This window comes from Nyctereutes procyonoides, unplaced genomic scaffold (genome assembly GCF_905146905.1).
Source record: "Nyctereutes procyonoides isolate TBG_1078 unplaced genomic scaffold, NYPRO_anot_genome, whole genome shotgun sequence".
Lineage (NCBI taxonomy): Eukaryota > Metazoa > Chordata > Mammalia > Carnivora > Canidae > Nyctereutes > Nyctereutes procyonoides.
In genome coordinates, this window is record NW_026575148.1 from 6,954,676 (window position 1) to 6,977,176 (window position 22,501).

General features: G+C 37.0%; 1 protein-coding gene across 1 annotated transcript in view; it reads left to right on the plus strand.

Annotated features, from left to right (window-relative positions):
- Positions 1-22,501, plus strand: part of FAM81B (family with sequence similarity 81 member B) — a gene marked incomplete at its 5' end in the record, with an annotated part of 54,524 nt that overhangs the window by 26,293 nt on the left and 5,730 nt on the right. The window contains 2 exons of the mRNA XM_055312761.1: positions 4,327-4,456; positions 16,198-16,304. Coding sequence (XP_055168736.1) covers positions 4,327-4,456; positions 16,198-16,304 — 237 coding nt within the window. The remainder of the gene's footprint in view (positions 1-4,326; positions 4,457-16,197; positions 16,305-22,501) is intronic.

Consider the following 22,501-nt stretch of genomic DNA (forward strand, 5'->3'; position numbering starts at 1 on the left):
GTATATTTTTGTCATGTAAGTGACTAATGAACAAGCTGAGACTGAATTAATTACTGTCTTTCCACATATATTGACCTTCATTCCAATTAGTATCTTAGCATAACTGAGATTAAGCTGATTATTTCAACATAATTCCTAACAAACATTTTACAGCTGCATAAATCAAACACAATATCTAATAATGAGAATGTGCTTTGAATTTTGTACTTTATTTCTTACTCCAAAACATTGGCAGTTTAAAAGCAAGTGTTTCCAATGACATGAGGTTCTCAAAGTTGTCTGGCCTGCTTTGATACCCTCTTTTCTATTCAGTAGATCATAGTCTCAAGTGCAAATAAGGAAAAGCAAATATGTAAAGAATACCCACAGGGATGGCTATGATTCACAGTCTGCAGCAGCAGCCAAAGGAGGCCAAACTTCTAGCCACATTTGGCTATTTGGGACCCAAAGGAGGATTTGCTTATGAAAAAATAATGAATTGTGTTGATATGTGATTAAAAGCAGAGGCCATATCCTTTGGAGAAACAATAAAGATACCATGGATATTGTCAACTTCTGGAAAGCTAAGAGTAGGAACTTCTGATTATAATGGTTGAATAAAAATATTTTTACTTCACTTCTCTCACTTGAGATACCTTAAAAGCCAGTTAAAAATAAAAGAAGGGAAACAAAAGCTCCATCTTTAATATAACTTGGAAGTCGCTAACCACAAACAGAGTACACTTCCCAAGTTCTATGGTGTCTGGTCCTCCTCAGATCTTAAACATAATGATTTGCTCCAAATCAAGAGTAATAATCCTAAAAGGCATAGGCCAAATAATTTGTATGGAGCAATATTACCTCAGGGCTCATGTGGGTCATGGGAGAGATAAGAATGTCCCTTTAGAGGTTCAGGTCAGTAACACAGAGCAGCTGGGGAGTGTATCTGAGGATCCAATCATGTTATTAATCATCTAGGCCCTGGTGCTTGCAAACTGACACCCGAGAGAAATGGGGTGGTGCTATAGGCAGAGGAGGTGGAGGAGGCCTAGAGTGTCACAACAGAGACTGTAGGACTCAATGATTGGCTGTGAAACACAGCAATCTAGTTTTTGAAGAGAAAAATGGGGAAATGGACCCCCCATTTCACCATCATTCAGAGATGTAAGAGTGATAGTTAGGAAGAATCTAGGCTATGCACAAAAATCACCACCACCACCACCAAGAGACTGACAGAGACAGAAAAAACATAAGGCCAATGAACACACCTTAATGAGAGGAATTACCCCAAAAAACACACCAAAATTTCTCCTGGTTTCAAAGAAGAACAAAAGGAAGAGCTAAAAGAAGATTGTTGAGTGAACAGTCACATGTGGTTTTGCTCTTTTCTAAAATCCCACTAAATCTAGCAAAAAAAAAAAAAAAAAAACTTTCTCTTGAAAACATATCCACAAAGACAGAGGCTATGAGCATAAAAATCTTGGAACCTAGAAAATAGACAAGACGTGTGGAAACGGACTTAGCAGGCCTCATAAAATCAATTTTAAACCTGTGGGATAAGCAGGGAATGATCTGGTTTTACACATTCTCCACAGAATTCTCAAAAGGCATAGGAGTTGGCTGCACCAGAAACCTCTGAAACTGGGGGTGAAGATGGGCACTTGTCTGCAGGGAGGCCTGAGAAGAGCACAGAGAGACAGAGCAAGGAGCCATCTTCAGTTTGTTATTAGCCTTTTTTTAGTTTGTATTGACCTCTAAACTATAGGCATGTTTTAGTTTCATAAAATAAAAACTATTTTTTAAAAAAGGATTCCCCCAAAAGAGATTATCACCTAAAAAAACAAGATAAACTGGAGTTGCTCAGGAATAAGGTGGGGGGGGGACCCGAAATATTACAGAGATTAAATATGCTTTGGAAGCCCTCCAAATGGAAAAAATACAACTAAAATAAATAATAATTTCTTTAAAAAAAAAAGAAAGCAAACGTGAGCCAACCATACAAAATGAAGAGAAAACAATTTTCGATATAAAAATGGTCATAGAAAAATGATACCTACAACAGACAAGTAAAACTCATTCAACTTAGACCCTATAGGACTCCCTCAGCAGGAAAGAGAATGGATTCTTCAGGGAAAAATTATGCATGGGTATAAGAGAAGAAAACTTTCTTGAAACAGATTTGAATCCATAAATGAGACTGTGAACCCAGAAACATTGCAATGAGAACAATGGAATCAAGAGATCCTGGTTGAAGGATCATCAGAAATAATTACTAGGCAGCCAGGTAGACAAGTCAGCCTGTGGCCTTAGGCCAGCGGTGGGGTCTTGCGTGGGAAGACAGGAAGGAATAAATGAAGCTGCTGATGCAGTGGGGGTGCTTCCCCAGCACCAGGGACTGGCTACACCCTGTCTAGTCATGACCTCCGTTCATCCTTAAATAACCCCACTCAGAGACATTTTTCAGGATAGCCACTCATGCTTTTGAAGGTTGAGAAGCAACCCTGGAGACACTAGTTATGTCTCTTGTGTCCATGTGTCCATGTGTCTGGCAACCCTGGGCTTGTATGGTAGACAAACTGCAGTGACAGGCAGTGACCTTGGTCTGTCCTTACTCACTTTTCTCAGTTAAGGAAAACTGAAACTCATGGACCTTAAGAAACTTGTCCCAGGGGCGCCTGGGTAGCTCACTGGTTGAGCGGCTGCCTTTGGCTCAGGTCATGATCCCAGGGTCCTGGGATTGAGTTCCGCAGTGGGCTCCCTGGGAGGAGCCTCCTTCTCCCTCTGCCTGTGTCTCTGCCTCTCTCTGTGTGTCCCTCATGAATAAATAAGTAAAATCTTTAAAAAAAAAAAAAAAAGAAAAGAAAAGAAAGAAAAATAAAGAAAAGAAGGTTTTCCCAGCTTGCAAAGCTCAAAAGTGGCAGATTCAACGCCAGGTTCCATGTGACACCACAGACCAGTTCTTAACCATTTGTCTATAAGGTGCAGAGCAGCTGTCTCTGAAGGTCGAACAAGGAGGGCATTGGGTGAGAAGTGACAGGGAGCGACGACAGCAGCAACTGTTTCGATGTAATCTTTAGGGAGCTTCACACAGATCCACGTAACAATATCCTAACTAATGGACAACAGAGCTTGTTTTGACAGCAACAGTTTATATGCACAAAAGTGCTAATGGCTTTTGCCCATGACTTTGGTGCATTCAAGCCAGCTCCCATTCTGATCAGCTTAATTCCAAATTTTTCCTCCCAGCAGTCTCTCCACTCCCACAACTGTCCCCTGGTATCTCTTGAAGGGATTTCTCAGGCAAAATTACCATCTTACTCACTTTTGGCTCAGCTTTGGCACCAAAAATCTGAAAAAACAAATTCATTTCCAGATCCTAAAAGATATTGACAGCTATAAAACAATATTTATAGCACTTAGCAATGACAACATGACAATAAGCTTCCTAATAAATATCATTTTAGGACAGTCAAAAGAGTTATTTTATAAAATTACAAACCACAGAGTGATCTCTGATAACTTTGTACAAAGAACAGCATCCTACACTCTATCTTTCATGCATATAGGACTATATTGAAATTATAATACAATATGCAACCTGTTGTCTCCCAGGAGAAGCCTTGAGTGGTGTTAGTGGGGTGGGGTTCCCTGACAGGCTGGGAAGATGCTTAATCTTCAACTCCAGCCCCATTTCACTAGAATTCCTTCCTTAAGAAAACAAATGCAACTTTATGGGCCAAAACTTCATTCACATGTTAGTGTGAACTGCTTTCATCCTATTATAAGACAATTCTTGACTGAGACCACTCAAGGAGCTGGATTTTTTATTGGGGCTAAGAGGAGGGGAATTGTTTTTTTGAAGATGGGTTGGAAGATGATGGTGACCTAGGACTCTTTGTAGTCAGAGGAGAAATGACAATCTTGAGATCAATGAAAGAGACTAAATGGGGGAAAGTGACTTCAGAATGTAGTATAGAACAGGCAAAAGTTTCAATTTTGCCTACACCACAGGCAGCAGGGAGTATTCCCAGCATTAAAATCTACTGGAACTCCTGTGATTGAATAAATATATCAGACTGAAAATCTAAAATCCCTCCCATTTTCTCCCCATGCCTTCATCTACTCCAACCCAGTTCTTTGATATCAATGTATCATTTTCCAACCTGGTTTCTCTCCCATCAGGAAAAGAAGAGAAAAATGAAGATTTCTGCCGTTGTTCTACATCTACTAACTCATTATTCAAAGAACTTTAGAACTTTTATCATCAGGTGAATGCACACATCCTACTGTAGTATTAAAAGTGTTTGAGCCTATTGATCTCACAACCAATTTTCGTCTTGCTGCTAGATGTGACTCCAGCATTGTGAAACTTTCTGGAGACATTCACTTCATCAGGCACGAGCACCGGAAAATTGAAAAAACAATTCAAGATTTCATGTCTGCCCTAGAAACTGTTTCTAAGAACTTGGATATAAAGGTAACTGAAATTATTTGGAACTCTTCTTTTGCTTGTTTTTTGTTTTTTTAAGATTTTATTTATTTATTCATGAGAGACACAGAGAGAGAGAGACAGAGAGACACAGACAGAGGGAGAAGCAGGCTCCCCACAGGGAGCCTAATGCGGACCTCGATCCCAGAACCCCAGGATCACGCCCTGAGCCAAAGGCAGACGCTCAACCACTGAGCCACCCAGGCATCCCAATATTGGAACTCTTCCCTTATGTGTTATTGCCAGAAGATCATTATAGCTTATCAAAATGCCTAGTCACATGGTAATCTTTCAAAAGAGCGCTTTTCTTCAAAAGAGTTTAAATATGACACTGTCATATTAAAATGTGCCATTAAATATGACACTGTCAGTTGAATTAATAAATATTTAATGAGCACCCCCCCCCATGTTCTAACACAGCTACCCACTGTAAGCCTGTGCTACTTGATTCCACTGTTGCTGTTATTCCCTTCCTCTCTGGGTTTCCTCAGATCGTAGAACCAAGGATTATAAGCAAAGCAATATGTCACGGAAACTATGATTATTAAAGATGTGAGCTAAGTGCGAATTGAGTCTGTTACAGCCCTACGATAGGTTATGTCTCTCACAAAATAACGTACAAATCCATTGGCCTGGTTTTAAAGGCCATCTCTACACGGGGCCCCTGCTTGTCTCTTTAGTTCACCCCATGTTTCCTGGCTCACCCTGCACACCCAGTCATACTAAACAACCTGCAGGTAGGTCCCTACTAACTCTAACATGTTGTGTGGCCTCCATAATATATGTGCTCTTTTCTGCCTGAAATCCCTCTCCTTTTTCATCTTCCAGTCAATGGCTTAATTAAAGGAGCTAGTGAGAATTCGTCTGTGTCCTTGTCACATAATTTTATTCATTTATTTCTTTACTTATTTTAGAGAGAGAGCATGAGCAGGAGGTGGGGGTTGGGAGAGAGAGAGAGAGAGAATCTTAAGCAGGCTTCACATTCAGTTCAGAGTCAAGTGTGGGGTTCAATCTCAAGAGCCTGAGATCATTACCTGAGCCAAGATCAAGAGTCAGACACTTAACCCACTGAGTCACCCAGGTGCCCCACTTTCTTGCATATCTTATGTAATGACAAGCACATCTCCTCTGAAGTCATTTGGGCAGAACAAAGTGGAAAGAAATCCTTTGGGAATTGGGGGAGAAGAAAGTTCAGTGTTTGATTATTTGTTCATAGGAGCCAATTTATCAAAAGCAGAAGCTTCACATAGTTTACTGTAGCACCTATGGACTCACCTTGCCCACACCTACACACATCTAACTAAGTCCTAATAGTTTTTTGGTAGATTCTCTTTGTTTTTCAATATATTCAGTCATGGGGCACCTGGGTCCCAGGAGGATTGAGCCCCTCGTCGGGCTCCCTGCTCAGTGGGGAGTCTGCTTCTCCCTCTCCCTCTCCCTGCCACTCCCCCTGCTTGTGCTCTCTCCCTCTCTCTCAAATAAATCTTTTTTTAAAAATATTTTTTTTAAATTTTATTTATTTATGATAGGCACACAGTGAGAGAGAGAGAGAGGCAGAGACACAGGCAGAGGGAGAAGCAGGCTCCATGCACCGGGAGCCCGATGTGGGACTCGATCCCGGATCTTCAGGATCGCGCCCTGGGCCAAAGGCAGGCGCTAAACCGCTGCGCCACCCAGGGACCCTCAAATAAATCTTTTAAAAAATATTCATTCATAACAACAACAAATCATAACCACTTTATCTGCGGTTTTCTGATTGAAAACCTCAGTACTTTTTTCATAAGGTCATGACCAGAACTTCCAGATCACTGTTAAATAAAATGTGTTGGTCATAAATGGTCATAATGTGTTGGACTATGAAAAGGTCATAGAGGGCACCTTCTCCAGTTTCTGATTGTACTGGGGACGTCTTTGTTGTTTGCTGTTGGCCACTGGCTTGATATTTAACCATGCTAAGGAAGTATCAATTTCTACTTACTTCCATTAGTTTTTATTAGTATTTAGTTTTTATTAGGACTGAATATTTAACTTTATAAATTGCCTTGTAGACATCAACAAATGCCTAAATCATCATATTAGTTGTTTTTTGGTTTGGGTTTTTATTTATTCACTTGTTTACCTCTTTGGATTTCTAATGTCCTAGGCCAATACATTTCCCAATACTGAAACATTCATGCATTTTCTGCCATATAGTCACTGGGTAATCATTCAGCATTTGACTTTGCATCTAAGTTCAAAAGTGACATTGACTATAGTTCTCCTTAGTTTTTGGGATTTTTTTTTTTAGGTAATAATATGATATGTATGGCTTACAAACCAAAACTATATAAGAAAATTTGGGTTGCCAGAGTGGCTCAGTTGGTTAAGTGTCCAACTCTTGATTTTGGTTTGAGTCATGATCTCAAGGTCATGATACTGAGCCCCAAGTTGGGCTCCATAGTCAATAGGGAATCTGCTTGAGATGCTCTCCCACTCCCTCTTCCTCCCCCCCACCCACTGTGCCATGACTGTCTCTCAAATAAATACATCTTTTAAAAGAAAGAAAATGTACACTGAGAATTTTCATGGCTACCTCTGTCACCAATTATCACATTCTTTGTTTCCCTCATGAAAACCATTTTTATTATTCTGTTCAGGATTCTTTCAGTATGCCCTTATGCAGATACAAGCAAATGCAACTATAATCTTATTTCCTCCTTTTTACAAAAGAGATAGTATTTTATATACTACTATACTGCACCTATTTTATCTTTTTTTTAATATAAATTTTACTCAGTTAACATGCAATGCAATATTAGTTTCTGGAGTAAAATTCAGTGATTCATCACTTACATACAACACCCAGGGCTTAATACCCTTCACCCATCTATCCTATCCCCCCCACCACCTCCCTCCGTCAACCCTTAGATTGTTCCGTAAGAGTCTCTTATGGTTTATTGCCCTCTCTCCCTCCCTCCCCTGCCCTTGCCATACATTCATCTGTTTTCTATCTTAAATTCCACATATGAGTTAAACCATATATTTGTCTTTCTCTAACTTATTTCACTTAGCATAACACACTCTAGCTCCATCTATGTTGTTGTAAATGGCAAGATTTCATTCTTTTTTGATGGGTAAGTTATATACATATGTGTGTGTATATATATATATGTGCGTGTACACACACACATCTTTATTCATTCATCAGTCAATGGACATTTGGACTCTCTCCATAGTTTGGCTATTGTTGATAATGCTGCTGTAAACACGGTGCATGTGCTCCTTCAAATCTGTATTTTGTTTCCTTTGGATAAATGGCTAATAGTGCAATTGCTGGGTCATAGGGTAGTTCTATTTTTAACTTTCTGAGGAACCTCCATACTGTTCTCCAGCGTGGTTCCAATTTGCGTTCTCATGAACAGTGCAAGAAGGTTCCCCTTTCTCTGCATCCTTGCCAACACCTTTTGTTTCCGGTGTTGCTAATGTTAGCCACTGTGACAGATGTGAGGTGGTATCTCATTGTGGTTTTGAGTTATAGTCCCTGATGAGCAATGTTGAGCATCTTCACACATGTCTGTTATTCTTCTGATGTTTTCTTTGGAAAAATGTCTATTCATATCTTCTGCCCATTTCTTAGCTGGATCATTTGGTTTTTGAGTATTGAGTTCGATAAGCTCTTTATAGATTTTTGGATACTAACCCTTTACCTGATAGGTCATTTACAAATATCTTCTCCCATTCCATATGCTGCCTTGGAGTTTTGTTGATTGTTTTCTTCAATGTGCAGAAGCTTTTTATCTTAATGAAGTCTCAGTACTTTATTTTTGCCTTCGTTTCCCTTACTTCTGGTAAGGTGTCTAGTAAGAATTTGCTACAGCTGAGGTCAAAGAGGTTGCAGCCTGTATTCTCGTCTGGAATTTTGATGGATTCCTGGCTAACTTTTAGGTCTTTTTTTTTCCCCCCACTCCTATTTGGAGGTAATATAGGTAATATCTTTTTTCATCCTTTCCCTTTATTTTTTTTGTATATTTTTTATTGGAGTTCGATTTGCCAACATATAGTATAACACCCAGTGATCATCCTGTCAAGTGCCCCTCTCAGTGCCCGTCACCCAGTCACCCTGCCACCCTGCCCACCTCCCTTTCCACTATCCCTTGTTCATTTCCCAGAGTTAGGAGTCTCTCATGTTCTGTCTCCCTCATTGATATTTCCCACTCATTTTCTATCCTTTCCCCTTTATTCCCTTTCACTATTTTTTATATTCCCCAAATGAATGAGAACATATAATGTTTGTCCTTCTCCGATTGACTTACTTCACTCAGCATAATATCCTCCAGTTCCATCCACATCGAAGCAAATGGTAGGTATTCATCCTTTCTAATGGCTGAGTAATATTCCATTGTTTCTATAGATCACATCTTCTTTATTCATTCATCTGTCGATGGACACTGAGGCTCCTTCCACAGTATGGTTATTGTGGACATGGCTGCTATAAACATTGGGGTGCAGGTGTCTCAGTCTTTCACTGCATCTGTATCTTTGGGGTAAATCCCCAGCAGTGCAATTGCTGGGTACATTTAGGTCTTTATCTTACTTTTTCTTACCTAAACAAATGTATCCCGGAGATCACCCATATTAGTACATGGAAAATTTTCTCATTTTTACAACTGCATACTCTTCCTGTCCATATAATAGCTCATTTTACCAGTCTCTCACAGATGGATATTTGGGCTATTTTCAATATTTTTCTGTTTCAAATCAATACTGCAATGTGTAACCTTGCACTTATGTTTGTGTGTTGTGTATATAGGTGTGTTTGTAGGATCAACACCCAGATGTGTGATTGCTGGGTCAAAGTACATGTTTATTATTTTGAATGATTTGCACTCTGTGGGGCTTTGACCATATTGCACAGCTCCTGGCAATACGAAAAATGACCTATATATCCCCATTGCCTCACCAACAGTGTTGACTTTTGAATTTCGTCATTCTTATAGGAAAAAACTATAATCTCTAGGTTTCACTTAGTCTTTCTTACTGTGAGTGAGGTTCATACCTTCTAGAGCTATTTATATTTCTTTTTAACAAGCTATCTGTTCATCTTTTTATCCATTTCCATATTGTTTTTCTATTTTTTTGTCTCAATTTCTAGGAGCTCTTTATATGTTATGGAGATGAGCTTTTCACTATGATAGAGCTGCAAATACATATTCCCAGTTTGTCATCTGTCTTTTGACTTTTGGCATGCTTATATTCTCTCTTTGTAGCTAACTTTATCAGTTTTTTCTTTTGTGGCTTCTTTTTTTTTTAAACAGTTCTTTTTTTTAAAATTTTTTTTATTTATTTATGATAGTCACAGAGAGAGAGAGAGAGAGGCAGAGACAGAGGCAGAGGGAGAAGCAGGCTCCATGCACCGGGAGCCCGACGTGGGATTCGATCCCGGGTCTCCAGGATCGCGCCCTGGGCCAAAGGCAGGCGCCAAACCGCTGTGCCACCCAGGGATCCCATCTTTTGTGTCTTCTTTTAAGTCACGCTTAGAAAGAAATTCCCCATACAGAGGCCTAAAAGAATTGTTCCTATTTTCTTTTGGCACTTTCATAGCTTTACCGTTTATATTTAAATTCTTGATCCATTTGGAGTTTTTCCTAATAATATGCCTTGTTATTTTAATCACTGAGGCCTTATAGTATTTTAATTTAAAAAAATATTTATTTTAGAGTGAGAGAGAAGAGTGAGAGAGAGAGCATGCATGAGTGGGGGGAAGGGCAGAGGAGAGAATCTGGAGCAGATGCCCTGCTGAGCTTGCAGTCCAAAAGCAGAACTACATCTCACCACCCATGAGATCATGACCTGAGCAGAAACCAAGAGATGGATTCTTAACTGAATGAGCAACTCAGGCACCCCAGTACTTTTAATACCTGGTACAGCGAGTCCCTTTTGTTGCTTTCTTTTCTCCCTGTTCTTGGTGATAATTGTTAGTTTTTGCATTTGATTTTAAAATCAGTCTGTCTAGTCCCAGAAAACAAATCAACAAACTCAATTTTAATTTGTATTAAAATCATCTTAAGTTTATAAATTTAGAATTGACAGAGTCATAATGCTGAGTCCAAGAACATAGCATGCTTTCTATTTGTGCAGGTTTGCTCTTATTTCGATCAGGAGTAGTTTCAAATTTTCCTCATGTATGCATCCTCTTCAGTGTATTTTGGGATTTTGTTATCTTTTTTCTTTTTAGTTTATCATAATGGAGTTTCATTATGTCTTCTCACTAATTGTTAGTTGCATATAATGAATGCCATATCAGTTTTATGGTCTACTAATTTAGCAAATTCTCCTCTTGATTATAGACATTTTTCAGCTTGTTTTTGTTGTTTTCCAAGCACATAATCACATGATTTTTAAATAATAATTTTACTCCTCTTTTCCCATTTCCACATCCATAATTTCTCTCCCTGTTCTAATTGCTTTAATAACTCCAGTATGATATTAAATAAATAGTAGCATAAGGATGGTGGTCATTCTGATCTTGTTCCTGGCATTAACAGAAATGCCCAGTGCTAACAATGAGACTGAAGATAGAGAAATTAAGGAGTCAATCCCATTTACAATTGCACCCAAAAGCATAAGATACCTAGGAATAAACCTAACCAGAGAGGTAAAGGATCTGTATCCTAAAAACTACAGAACACTTCTGAAAGAAATTGAGGAAGACACAAAGAGATGGAAAAATATTCCATGCTCATGGATTGGCAGAATTAATATCGGGAAAATGTCAATGTTACCCAGGGCAATTTACACGTATAATGCAATCCCTATCAAAATACCATGGACTTTCTTCAGAGAGTTGGAACAAATCATCTTAAGATTTGTGTGGAATCAGAAAAGACCCCGAATAGCCAGGGGAATATTAAAAAAGAAAACCATATCTGGGGGCATCACAATGCCAGTTTCAGGTTGTACTACAAAGCTGTGGTCATCAAGTTTTTGTTTTTAATCAAGAGTAATTACGAATTTTGTCAAATGCCTTTTCAACATTTGTTGAGATAATCAGAGGAGTTTTCTCTTAAATATACCAGCATAATTATTTGTATCACTATATTTCTTATTAATTCTTGTTTAAAAAAATAAATTGCACTTGATCATGATTTTTTTAAGTTGTACTGCTGGATACTGTTTTCTATTTTAAGAAGTTTGCATCCATGTTTATAAACAAGATTATAAACATCCATGTTTTCAAATTTTAGAATCAATGTTTTTCTTACTTCATACAAATAATTTGAAGTTTCCCTTCTTTTTCTATGCTCTGAAACAGTTTAAAGAGCATTGCAATTATTTATACTTTAAAGATTTGGTAGTTTTGCCTCCAAAGCCATCTGGGCCTATTGATTTATGGGAAGGAGAGAACTTTGATATCTCTGCTCAGCTTTTTCTGGGAAATTGTTCTACTTAAATGTTCCATCTCTTCAAGGGTCAGCTTTAGTAATTTATTTTTCTTTGGAAAAAAGTACCTTTTTCATCCAGATTTTGAAATTAAATTTCATAAAATTGTGCAAAATACTTCTAGTTTTGTTTTTATTCCTTCTGCTTTCTATAGTTTTCCCCCCTCACCATTTTGTGTTTTTTTCCCCCTTTGATTACATGGGTAAGTTTTTTTTTCCTTAACAATATTGGTTGCTCTCCAATGAGCCAGTCTTTTTATGTATCTATAAGTTCTGTTTCTATTTTGTTCTTTCCATATGTTCTTAGCAATTTAAGCTTTTGTATATATTTTCTTTTCCTGTGGTTTGTTTTGCTTCACTTTCTTACTTTTTGAACTCCATATTTGTAATCTTCCTTTGTTTTACTGGTATAAGCATTTTTTACTATGAATTTTCCCTGAGCATTCATTTACTTTCCCTTATCTCCTAGGGTTGATATAATGTTCTCATTATTATTTCCTAGAAATTCTCCAACTGTATATTGTATTTTTCTTTGACTGAACATCTTAAGAGGGATTGTTGTTTTTTCTGAGTTAAGGACTTTTTGTTGTCCTGGTATTCATTTTTAGTTTTATCTCATCAAAATTGAAATTTTTGTTACATATACCAGTTTTTTGAATATTTTAAGGGCTTTATTTGGTGGCTGGATGGTAAATTTTTTACACATGTTCTAAAAGAATATATTCTGTATTTTGGGGGCACAAGTTTAGTCAATACCTAAATATTGCTTATTGATTGGGTCTTTTGTATCCTTATTTATTTTTTGGTCTATTTTGTCTTGGATTGAGAGAGGTGAATTAAGATCAATAATTATTTGGCTTCCGCTTTCAGATTTGTGAATGTTTTCACTGTTATTTGGCTCATACTTATGACTACTTTATCTTTTTTATTCCTAATTTTAATATCTATACATTTTATGTTTAGACTGAGAAAAACTTTATTACCTTTTCAAAGAAATTACCTCTTGGCTTTACATATCAATCCTATAATTTTTTCTTTTTTTCTTGCTTATTAATTTTTAATATTTATGTATTAGTTTCCTATTGCTGCCATAACAAATTACTACCCACTTAGTGGTTTATAGCAACATAAGTATATCATCTAATAGTTTCCACAGGTCAAAGCTAGAGCAGATCACCTAAAGTCTCACAAGACAGAAATCGAGGTATCAGTAGGGCTGTGTTCCTTTGAGGCAGCTCTGGGAATTAGTCCTCCACCAGACTCATTCAAGTTTTTGGTCAAATTCAGTTTCTTGCAGTTGTGTGACTGTGGTTCTTGCTGGCTGTCAGTTTGAGACTGATGGTCCCCCAGCTGCCAGCTTTCTTTCTCATGTTTTCCATGTGGCCTCTCTCCAGGAACAGACTAAGTCTATATTATGCTTCAAATCTCTCTGACTCTAGGTGGGAGAGAGTGCTTGGCTTTTAGAGGCTCATGTGATTGAATTGGGCCCAATTGCAAAAACAGGATTTATCTCCCTGTTCCAAGGTCTGTAACCTTAATTAGAGCTGCAAATCCCTTTGGCCCTCTAACATATCATATCCACAGGTCTCAGGGATTAGAGCAATCCACTTCTATCTTAAAGAAGCAATTCTATTTATCACAATTTGTCAATTTCTTCATTCTGCTTTCCCCTGGTTAGGTTTGTTATTCTTTTTAACCTTGTGAAATGAATGGTTTACATAGCTTTATTCTGTCTTATATAATTATAGAAACATTTAATGCCACAAATTTACCTCTGATTATGGATATGGCTGTGTCCTATTGATATACAATGTTCTTACTATCCTTTCCTAAGTAAATTGTAATTGCAGAATTGAGTTATTCTTTGACACTTGTATTAATCCTTTGAGAAGCAAATTCCATAAAGGAATTGATGTGCAGGAGATTAACTGGGTGTGTGTGGGCGGGGGCAGGGGGATGCGGGAGGGCTGCCTGGATGGCTCAGTCTGTTAGGTGTCCAACTCTGGATTTTGGCTCAGGTCATGATTTCATGGGTCATGGAATCAAGCACCACAGAGGTCTCTGTACTCAGTGGGGAGTCGGCTTGAAGATTCTTTCTCTCTCTGCCCCTCCTCCCACTCTTTCTCTCTTTTTCTAGAGTAAATTAATTTTTTTAAAGAGAAAATTAAGTGAGGGAAAAAATGTGAAGGAAAATGGGGAGGTTCTTGGAGGAGATGGAGAAAGCCATCGGATTATAAAATAGGCCTGACTCCTGTGGAGAGACAGAAAAGTAAAGTCTGAGCCAGCCATTCTATCAGTTTCACCAAATTTTTTGAACCAAAGTCACTCATCAAATAAATACTATTCAGATGCTGACTGGGAGCAACTAATGGGAACATGGTACCCACACATGGTGATACATCTTAAACACAGTGGTAAGGGCTCTTTGCCAATGATGTTCCTCTGAGTAGGAGATCTGAGAGGCACATTTCCATGTAAAACACTGGAATTAACAGAATTAAAGGAGGTTACTTTACTCAAATGGTTAGATTTTTTTGTTTCTTTGTACTTTTCCTATTTTTAGTTTTCATTGAGTGTGGTTAGAGTCATAATCTGTGCTTTTCCTGCTTTGTGGAATAATCTGAATTTTTTATTTGTTTTTTAGGGGTGGGGGGCAGGGGCAGAGGAAGAGAAAGAGAGAGGGAGCCCACTGGGCTTGATCTCACAACCCTGAGATCATAACCTGAGCTGAAATCAAGAGTCTGACATTTAACCAACTGAGCCACCCATGTGCCCTTAATCTGAGTTCTTTATAGTCTTATGTCTGCTTGGTTGTTGCAAATGCTCACTAGGCTCTGGGAAAGAATGAGTGTTTCTTGCTGTTTGCAAGTTAGATTGTTTGGTGTATAAATCTACTAAATAAACTATATTTTTTTTATTTCTTCCTATACCTTTGTTTATATTTTACTTATTTGACCTGTTACTTTTTAGTTCAATATATAATGTAAATAAAGGTTCAAAACTCTTTTTACTGTGGTCGCTAGTCTTCCTCTGTAAAAATGACCATCTTTGTCCCATTTAACATAATTTGCCTCAAATAACATTTTATCTAACAATATTATACTACCAGCTTTCTTTTCCTTTGCTTTTGCCAGGGATATATTTGCCTATTACTTGTTAACAATTCTTTGAAGTGTAACTCCTCTAAATAGCCTGTTTTAAGTGTGTCTCCTTTATTTTTTTTTATTTTTTTTGTGTGTGTGTCTCCTTTAAATAGCCATTCATGAGCTATTGGTTGTCCAGAGGTACCTATTCAAGCCCTTCTGTTATTCATCTCTTTGAGAACTTAGATTTTGTTGACTTCCCTCTGTCCTCCATGTGACTGTTTGAGCAGTTGAATTCTGTTTGGCCAAAACCTGTCATGTAGTTTCATTCCTCTGGACAGTGATTAGTTTAGGCATGATTATATGCTGCAATTCTATTTTCCAATTCAATCCTTTTACCTAAAGGAACTTCCTCAATGTTTCTGGCTATGTGGAAGGCACTCCTATCCTAACTTCCAGAAATGGAACTTGTTTTCTCCTATTTTTATATGCCCTAAAGTCATTTAACTTGGAATTCACTTGTGCTCATGTCCGACTCTTCTCTGGAAATTCCTGAGGCCTAATCTTAGGCCACTCATGTGTTTTCCTCAGAGCCTAATTAATTGTGGTTTAAACATTTTTTTAAATTAAAGATTTTATTTATTCATGAGAGACACAGAGAGAAAGGGAGGCAGAGACACAGGCAGAGGGAGAAGCAAGCTCCACGCAAGGAGCCCGATGTGGGACTCGATCCCGGGACTCCGGGAACACACCGTGGGCCAAAGGCAGGCATTCAACCACTGAGCCCCCCAGGGATCCCCCTAAACATTTACTCAATAAACATTTGGTGAATGTTTACCATTGGCCATCCAATGTGCATTAAGCCTATAATGGTAATAGAGGATATATGGTGGTATACCGTATTGGGGGAAAAAATGAAGAAATAATTAAAATTAACAAATTTGTAAACTAGTATCAATATTATGTTTTTGTTATATCACTAGGTAGCCTATTATCAAAAAGAATATTATAGACAAATAGACAACAGAATGGAACTTCCCTATAATTCTTTCTCTGAAGATAGTTCTGGAACTATTGAATGATTCCTTTAGGAAAAATCATTTTCAAATGCAAATGTGCTTTAGGCTCAAGTTTGTTTCTTGGCTCTTTTAGGAATAGTGTATAATTAATGTAAGTGCTAGTGATTTTCTTCACACACACACAAAAGCTCCCTTTTTACTTTCATTAGGTAATGCAGCTCTTAGGAAAGATTGAGGCTTCCAGTTCTGAGCAAATCTCAAATTTAAAGATGGTCCAGGGAGATTATCGCCATGAAATGAACCTTTTGGAGTTCAAGTAAGTGAATGGAAGCTTTTTAATTCTGTTAAGTACATTCCAAAAGGTTTTGCCTAATGAAAGTATTGGCATTAAATGAAAACCCATCCCAGGAATTTGAAACTGGCCAAGACATAAAGCAACAAACTGATGGAGAGACTACTCTACCCTACAGTAACTTATACAATATTCATAATAAAGGAAATATGAGGGGAAGTGGGTGGGGGGATGGGTAAAATAGGTGATGGGGATGGAGGAGGCCACTTGTGATGAGCACCGGGTGATGTATGGAGGTGTTGAATCACCATATCGTACATCTGAAACTACTAATACACTGTATTTAGTAGTTTGTACACCGGAATTTAAATAAAACCTTTAGAAAAGAAATATGAATATTAATTTTGTCACTGTTTATTGCAAGTGAATTGATATACAGCTTGACATTTTCTATAGAGTAATTTTAACTTATCACCAGTTAATATATTAAAATGCCTCAATGTGATACACTCCACTGAATAAACATTGATTCCATAAGACTATCAAATAATTTTTAAGATAACTTTGATTTACAAGTTTTCCTTTTAAAATTTCCTCTAAGAAAAAAAAATTTCCTCTAAGATTCCCTACTTGCCCCTTTACATTCTCCTTTTCTAAAGACTGGTCTGTGTCACATCGTCACTGAGTTTTCTCCTATGCAACAGAGAAAACAGTAAAGGAGGTAAGACTCCACAAACATTCAGATTACTAGCCTATTCCCAAATCTTCCTTTCTTGTTTACATGACCACCATTTCCTAGAGTTCTGGCACAGGCAGAGGAAAATTCTCACTTGGATGATACTATCTTACTGCCCCTTCTCCTCTTGCTCTTTTTCCTCTCTGTCCCACATCACTTGGGCTTAATGACTTGATCAAGTCCAGCATGCTGAATATACTCTGCTTGCTCCATTTCCCCCATATTTACAGTATCTCATTAAATCTAAGTGCCCCTCATTATAAGACATACCTTTTTTTTCTTTACCTCTAAAACATGATGCTAATAATTAAACCATAGCATACTGTCATTTTCAAGACATCTGATTACGGAGATCTTAAATTGGGAAATAGGCGTGTCCTAGAAATTGGTGAAAAACTGTAGTCATCCCTAAAACTGAAAGAAGTAAATGTCTTGAGTAAAGAGAAAATACCCACCCTAAAAAAAAAAAGCATGTCTAGGTGTTTAAATTCCAGCACAGTGAAGATGCTCAGTAAATATCTATGTGGTGCTTGATCTAATCCTGTTAGTTTAGAATTAAATAACATGTCCAAAGGAGAAGTAGAAAAGTAGACCGTTTCTAGAAGTGCACTTTAAGATGGGCACTTGATGGGATGAGCACTGGGTGTTATTCTGTATGTTGACAAATTGAACACCAATAAGAAATAAATTTAAAAAAAAAAAGAACTGATTTTCCTTGGAGAGAAAGAGGATTTGTAATCTGGAATGGAATACTGGTTTAAAGGATTGAAGCATATTAACAAACAGCCAATTAAGGAAAAGGAAATTTCGAGAACTATGCCTGCCTTATTGATGACGTGGTATGCTTTTTCCGGTTGGCTTATAGAGGAGTCATCTAAATAGTTAAATATCAATCTGAACACTTTTGTAATAACCTAAACTTTTTTTTCCTCACTTGAAATAATAAAGTCTTACATTTTCATTAGTATTACAGTAATTAACGCTGAAATTATAAACCAAAAATTTCCACAGGCAAATACCTATGAGCTCTAAAATTCATTTAAATACACAACTGACTCTTTTTTGTTTAAATCCTCATCAATTTTTTATAATTAAAAAGTAACAAAATTAAACAAAGATGGAAAAAAGGTCTTCATTTCAACTTCCTAATGTAACCCACGGTAACATCAAGGCTATGTCCTTCCCTACTTTCCTCCTTGTTAATATAAACATCTAACAGAAAAAGGATGTTTATATATGTTATATAACGTACATTAGATGTATAGATAGAGCATGGCTTTTAAAAATACATCCTATTCACATTACTCAAAAATTTGCTTTTTTACAATAATCTTAGTTATCTCTCTAGATTGGTGAATACTATTCTAACATTATTTTTAATAGTTGCATAATATTTAAACTTACAGATATTCTATAATTAATTCAATACTTCCACCAGCAATATATGAGGACACCTTTCTCTACATTCTTACCAACACTGGATTTTTAAATAAATATTTTCCAATAAAAGGATGAAGATTGCATCCCTTGTTTTCATTTGCTTTCCCTTCACCAATGAATTTCCTTTTCTGTGAATTGCCCAGTCTTATCATTTGTCAAATTTTGTATCATGATTTTCATCATTTTCTTATCAATTTGTAGGCTTCCTTCACATTAGGGATATTAACACTTTGAGGTATGTATTGCAAATATATTTTCCTCAAAGAGGATGTAAGGTGGATAGGGCTTTCTTTTTTTCTTTCCCATTCAGAGCATATTTCAAATTAAAGTGAATGGGGTATAGTATTTGCTTCTTTTTTTAAAAAAAAGAAACAACTTTCTCTGAATAAAGGAATTAAAATTATTTTAATAACATTCAAAAGTGTGTTTAACTGAACAATTTTACTATTTAGAAACTTTAACAATTTCAAGTTTAACGATCAATTAAACATATATCCTATATAGAACTTAAAAGCCCAAAAACTATCTGTGTTTTTTTTAGTGAATTCCCAGGCTTTTGGCACTGATGACTCGAATTGACAAAGGAGATACACACATTCTTTCTTCTGAACCAGTGCACTGAGCCTCCTTTTTCCAGAAGTGTCTTAGTCAGATGTTCAGCTAAGTAATGTCCTAAGCCAACAACTTAGTGCCTATAGACTAAGCCATCTTAGTGCCTATAGACTAAGCCATATTTTAGCCATCATAAAATATGCCTGTTTTTTAGCAAGGGTTTGGCCGGGGAGGTACCTACTAGTCACTCCCTAGATAGTTCTTGCTGCTGACAATGTTTAATTGACAGTGATTTATAAGAAAAGAAAAATTATTCAATCAACGAAGCAAATGCACAGACTCACATCTCCCCACACAGCTTTGAAAATCTCCCCACAGTATTAAGTTACAAACTATTCAAGTCAAAGATGTGTCTCATCCATCTTTGTGTTCTCAGCACCCAGCACATTCAGACACAAATAGAAGCCAATGAATAAATCAATGAATGAATATTTTGAGAACCAAGAATGTTTAAGTTGTGTTTTGGGATATTCAAAGACAAAATCATAGCCACATATAGTTAGCAGGAAAAATACATAAATAGGTAAAAAGCTAAACATAAGTAACAAGACAATGTTAAATGAGGTATATCAGTAGGCAGATATAAAAAAATATACTAATTGTTATTGATAAATATATAATCACTGAGTGATCGAGATATTCAGGTGCATTCAGCTCTGCAGGGTGGGTCTTATCCCCATTTTAGTGATGAGGAAGCACAGTCAGGGAAACTAAATAATTTGCCCAAAGTCACAGAGTTAGAAAGTGTCTGACTCCAAGTCTCAGATTATGTTATAGATCTATGACACCTCCATCTAACAATTCTAACCATTGATAAACTAATTGTGCTACAGAAATTCAGGGAATGGACATCACATCTGCTTGAAACTATGAAAGTATGAGGCTCTGAAGGTGTTGAGATTTAAGCTCAAGTACAATATGGAATGATAAGAGGCTTCCTAGCAGAATGGAGGTGGAGTTGCTCTTTATCAGCATCACTAGAAACCACAGGACATGAAGAACTTAGTTTAAGTATATAGGTATAAATTTAGTAGGAAAAAAATGTTTCTTGGAATTAATTTCTTTCTTCTAACATGAAACTTAAAAATCTTAGTTTCAGTCTCCAAAGACTGACTTTGTTGAAGCCATTATCTGAATTCTTGACAGCCTGTTAAAAGAGTGTCCAAGAATTCAAACTTTTCATACACTCCAGAAAAGCTCAATCACTTATTGAATGCAAGACAATGACTTTAAGACAGAAGTGAACTGGTTAAAAAAAAATGGGGTAGGGGCCAGAATGGGGCTATATCCTCATTCATGTATGTCTACTATAACCACAGTGGTCACTAGGATGATTGTTGCACGCCCCACACTCTCCCTCACCATTCACACTCACCACAGCCATCTGCTAGGTCTATAGGTCCCCATTAAATTTTATTTCACCCTTTGTAATTTTCTTCCTTATTATTGCCCTTGACATGAATATTAACTTGATCCTATCAATATAAAATTTATAAAATTTTTATAAAAACTGTATCTCACATTATCCTAGTAAGGTCTCTGGCTATAATTTAAAAGTATGACTTTTGTGTTTTTTGAAAAAGAAAAAAAACCCCTATATATCCATGCATCTACCTCTTTCCCTCCTCCCTCCCTCCCTATCCATATCCACCTATACCTGATAGAGATACTACCATAACCATTGGAATAGAGGATTTGGGAGCTAAAATGTGAATATCATCCAAGATAAATTCCTCTAGTTGAGATTTTTTAACTGTAGATTCTATAATTCATAGAAAAGTAATTCTTTCCTGGAAAATCACATCCATTCTGTTAGGGGAAAGCCTAAGGAAAGAACGAGATTTATATAAACTTTTATTTTAGCTTATCCTTTTTATCTTTCCAGGAGAATGCTTTTTAAAAAAAATGCTCTTAAAGATTTATTTATTTATTTATTTTATTTATTTATTTATTTATTTATTTATTTATTTATGAGAGAGAGAGAGAGAGAGAGAGAGAGAGAGGTAGAGACACAGGAGGAAGGAGAAGCAGGCTCCATGCCAGGAGCCTGATGTGGGACTCGATTCCAGGTCTCCAGGATCACGCCCTGGGCCAAAGGCAGGCGCCAAACCGCTGAGCCACCCAGGGATCCCCAAAAAATGCTTTTAAAATATAAAATTCTTTTATATTTTCATAAACTACCCAGAGTCTGACTTTTGGCGGCTACCAGTAAAGTGAGTCTCCAATTGCATGCAAAACCTTGGAGTAAAATGATCGTATGTAGTAACTCATTATGACTTTAATTTCAGAATTCTAATTACTGATATGTGCTTCTAAGATATTACTTGGGCACATTTAATGGTTCCCTGGTGTTCCGAGGGATGTTAATATTGTATCAGTAATGAGAGTAAATGCTCTTAACAACACACACAGTAAAGGTGAACACTGAAGGCTGGATTCCCAACTGCAAAGCTAGCTCTTGATTATCTGGGGATTTACTGTCCCTCTTAACCATCACTATTAATTAATATATTTCCACCAGAGATAGGAAAGGGAAGATGAACACTGAAGATCAGATTTCTAAATAGCTCGGCAAGTGTATGATTTGTTATTTGTGAACAGCCCTAGTAAAAGGTATTGAATGAGTAAGAATGAATCATTTATCCATTTATTCAACTATTCATTGAACACTTTCTATATTCCAGCCATTATTTACCACTGTGAGCCAAGCAAAATACTTTGGTGGAGCTTAGGTTCTAGTGCAGCAGACAGCACCCCAATTATATATATATATATATATATAATCATCACATGGTGATAACCATTTTGGAGAAAAATAAAGTAAAGGAATAGGGAGAGTGTGATGGGGAAAATAAAACCTTTTGGTTTTTTAAGAGTGGTTTTTTAAAAAAGTCCTCTGTTAAGGTGGTTAAGTGGTGCTTGAATAGAAATCTGAATGAAATGAGGGCAGGGGCCGTTATGTATCCTAAGGAAGAGTGTTCCAGACATAAGAAACACTTGGCTAAAATGAGGCTGTCCACGTATCAGTTGGGAATGTATTTGTCTGAGATTCATCAGCTGTTAGCTAGAGCACAGGTGTCTGGAAATTGTGGTTATATTAAGAACAGGCAGAGTGGCCAAAGGCAGGCTCTTAATGAAGAGTTAAAGTACTCACCTGAATCAAGGTATGCTTTCTATGTGAAAAATCTCTCTCCATATTAAAAAAACGTGATAAGTCACAGAGATGAAGATTAGAATTCAGCTATTATTCTACAACTAATATAACTACTGGAAAATTAACTTTTCCCATTCCTTGATTTCACCATCTAAATCCTGGTTTCTCAACATGGGCATTATTGGTATTTAGGCTAGGTAATTCTTACTTATAAGGCTGTCCTGTGCATTGTAGGATGTTTAGCAGTATTTCTGGCCTCTACCTTCTACCTGTCACCAA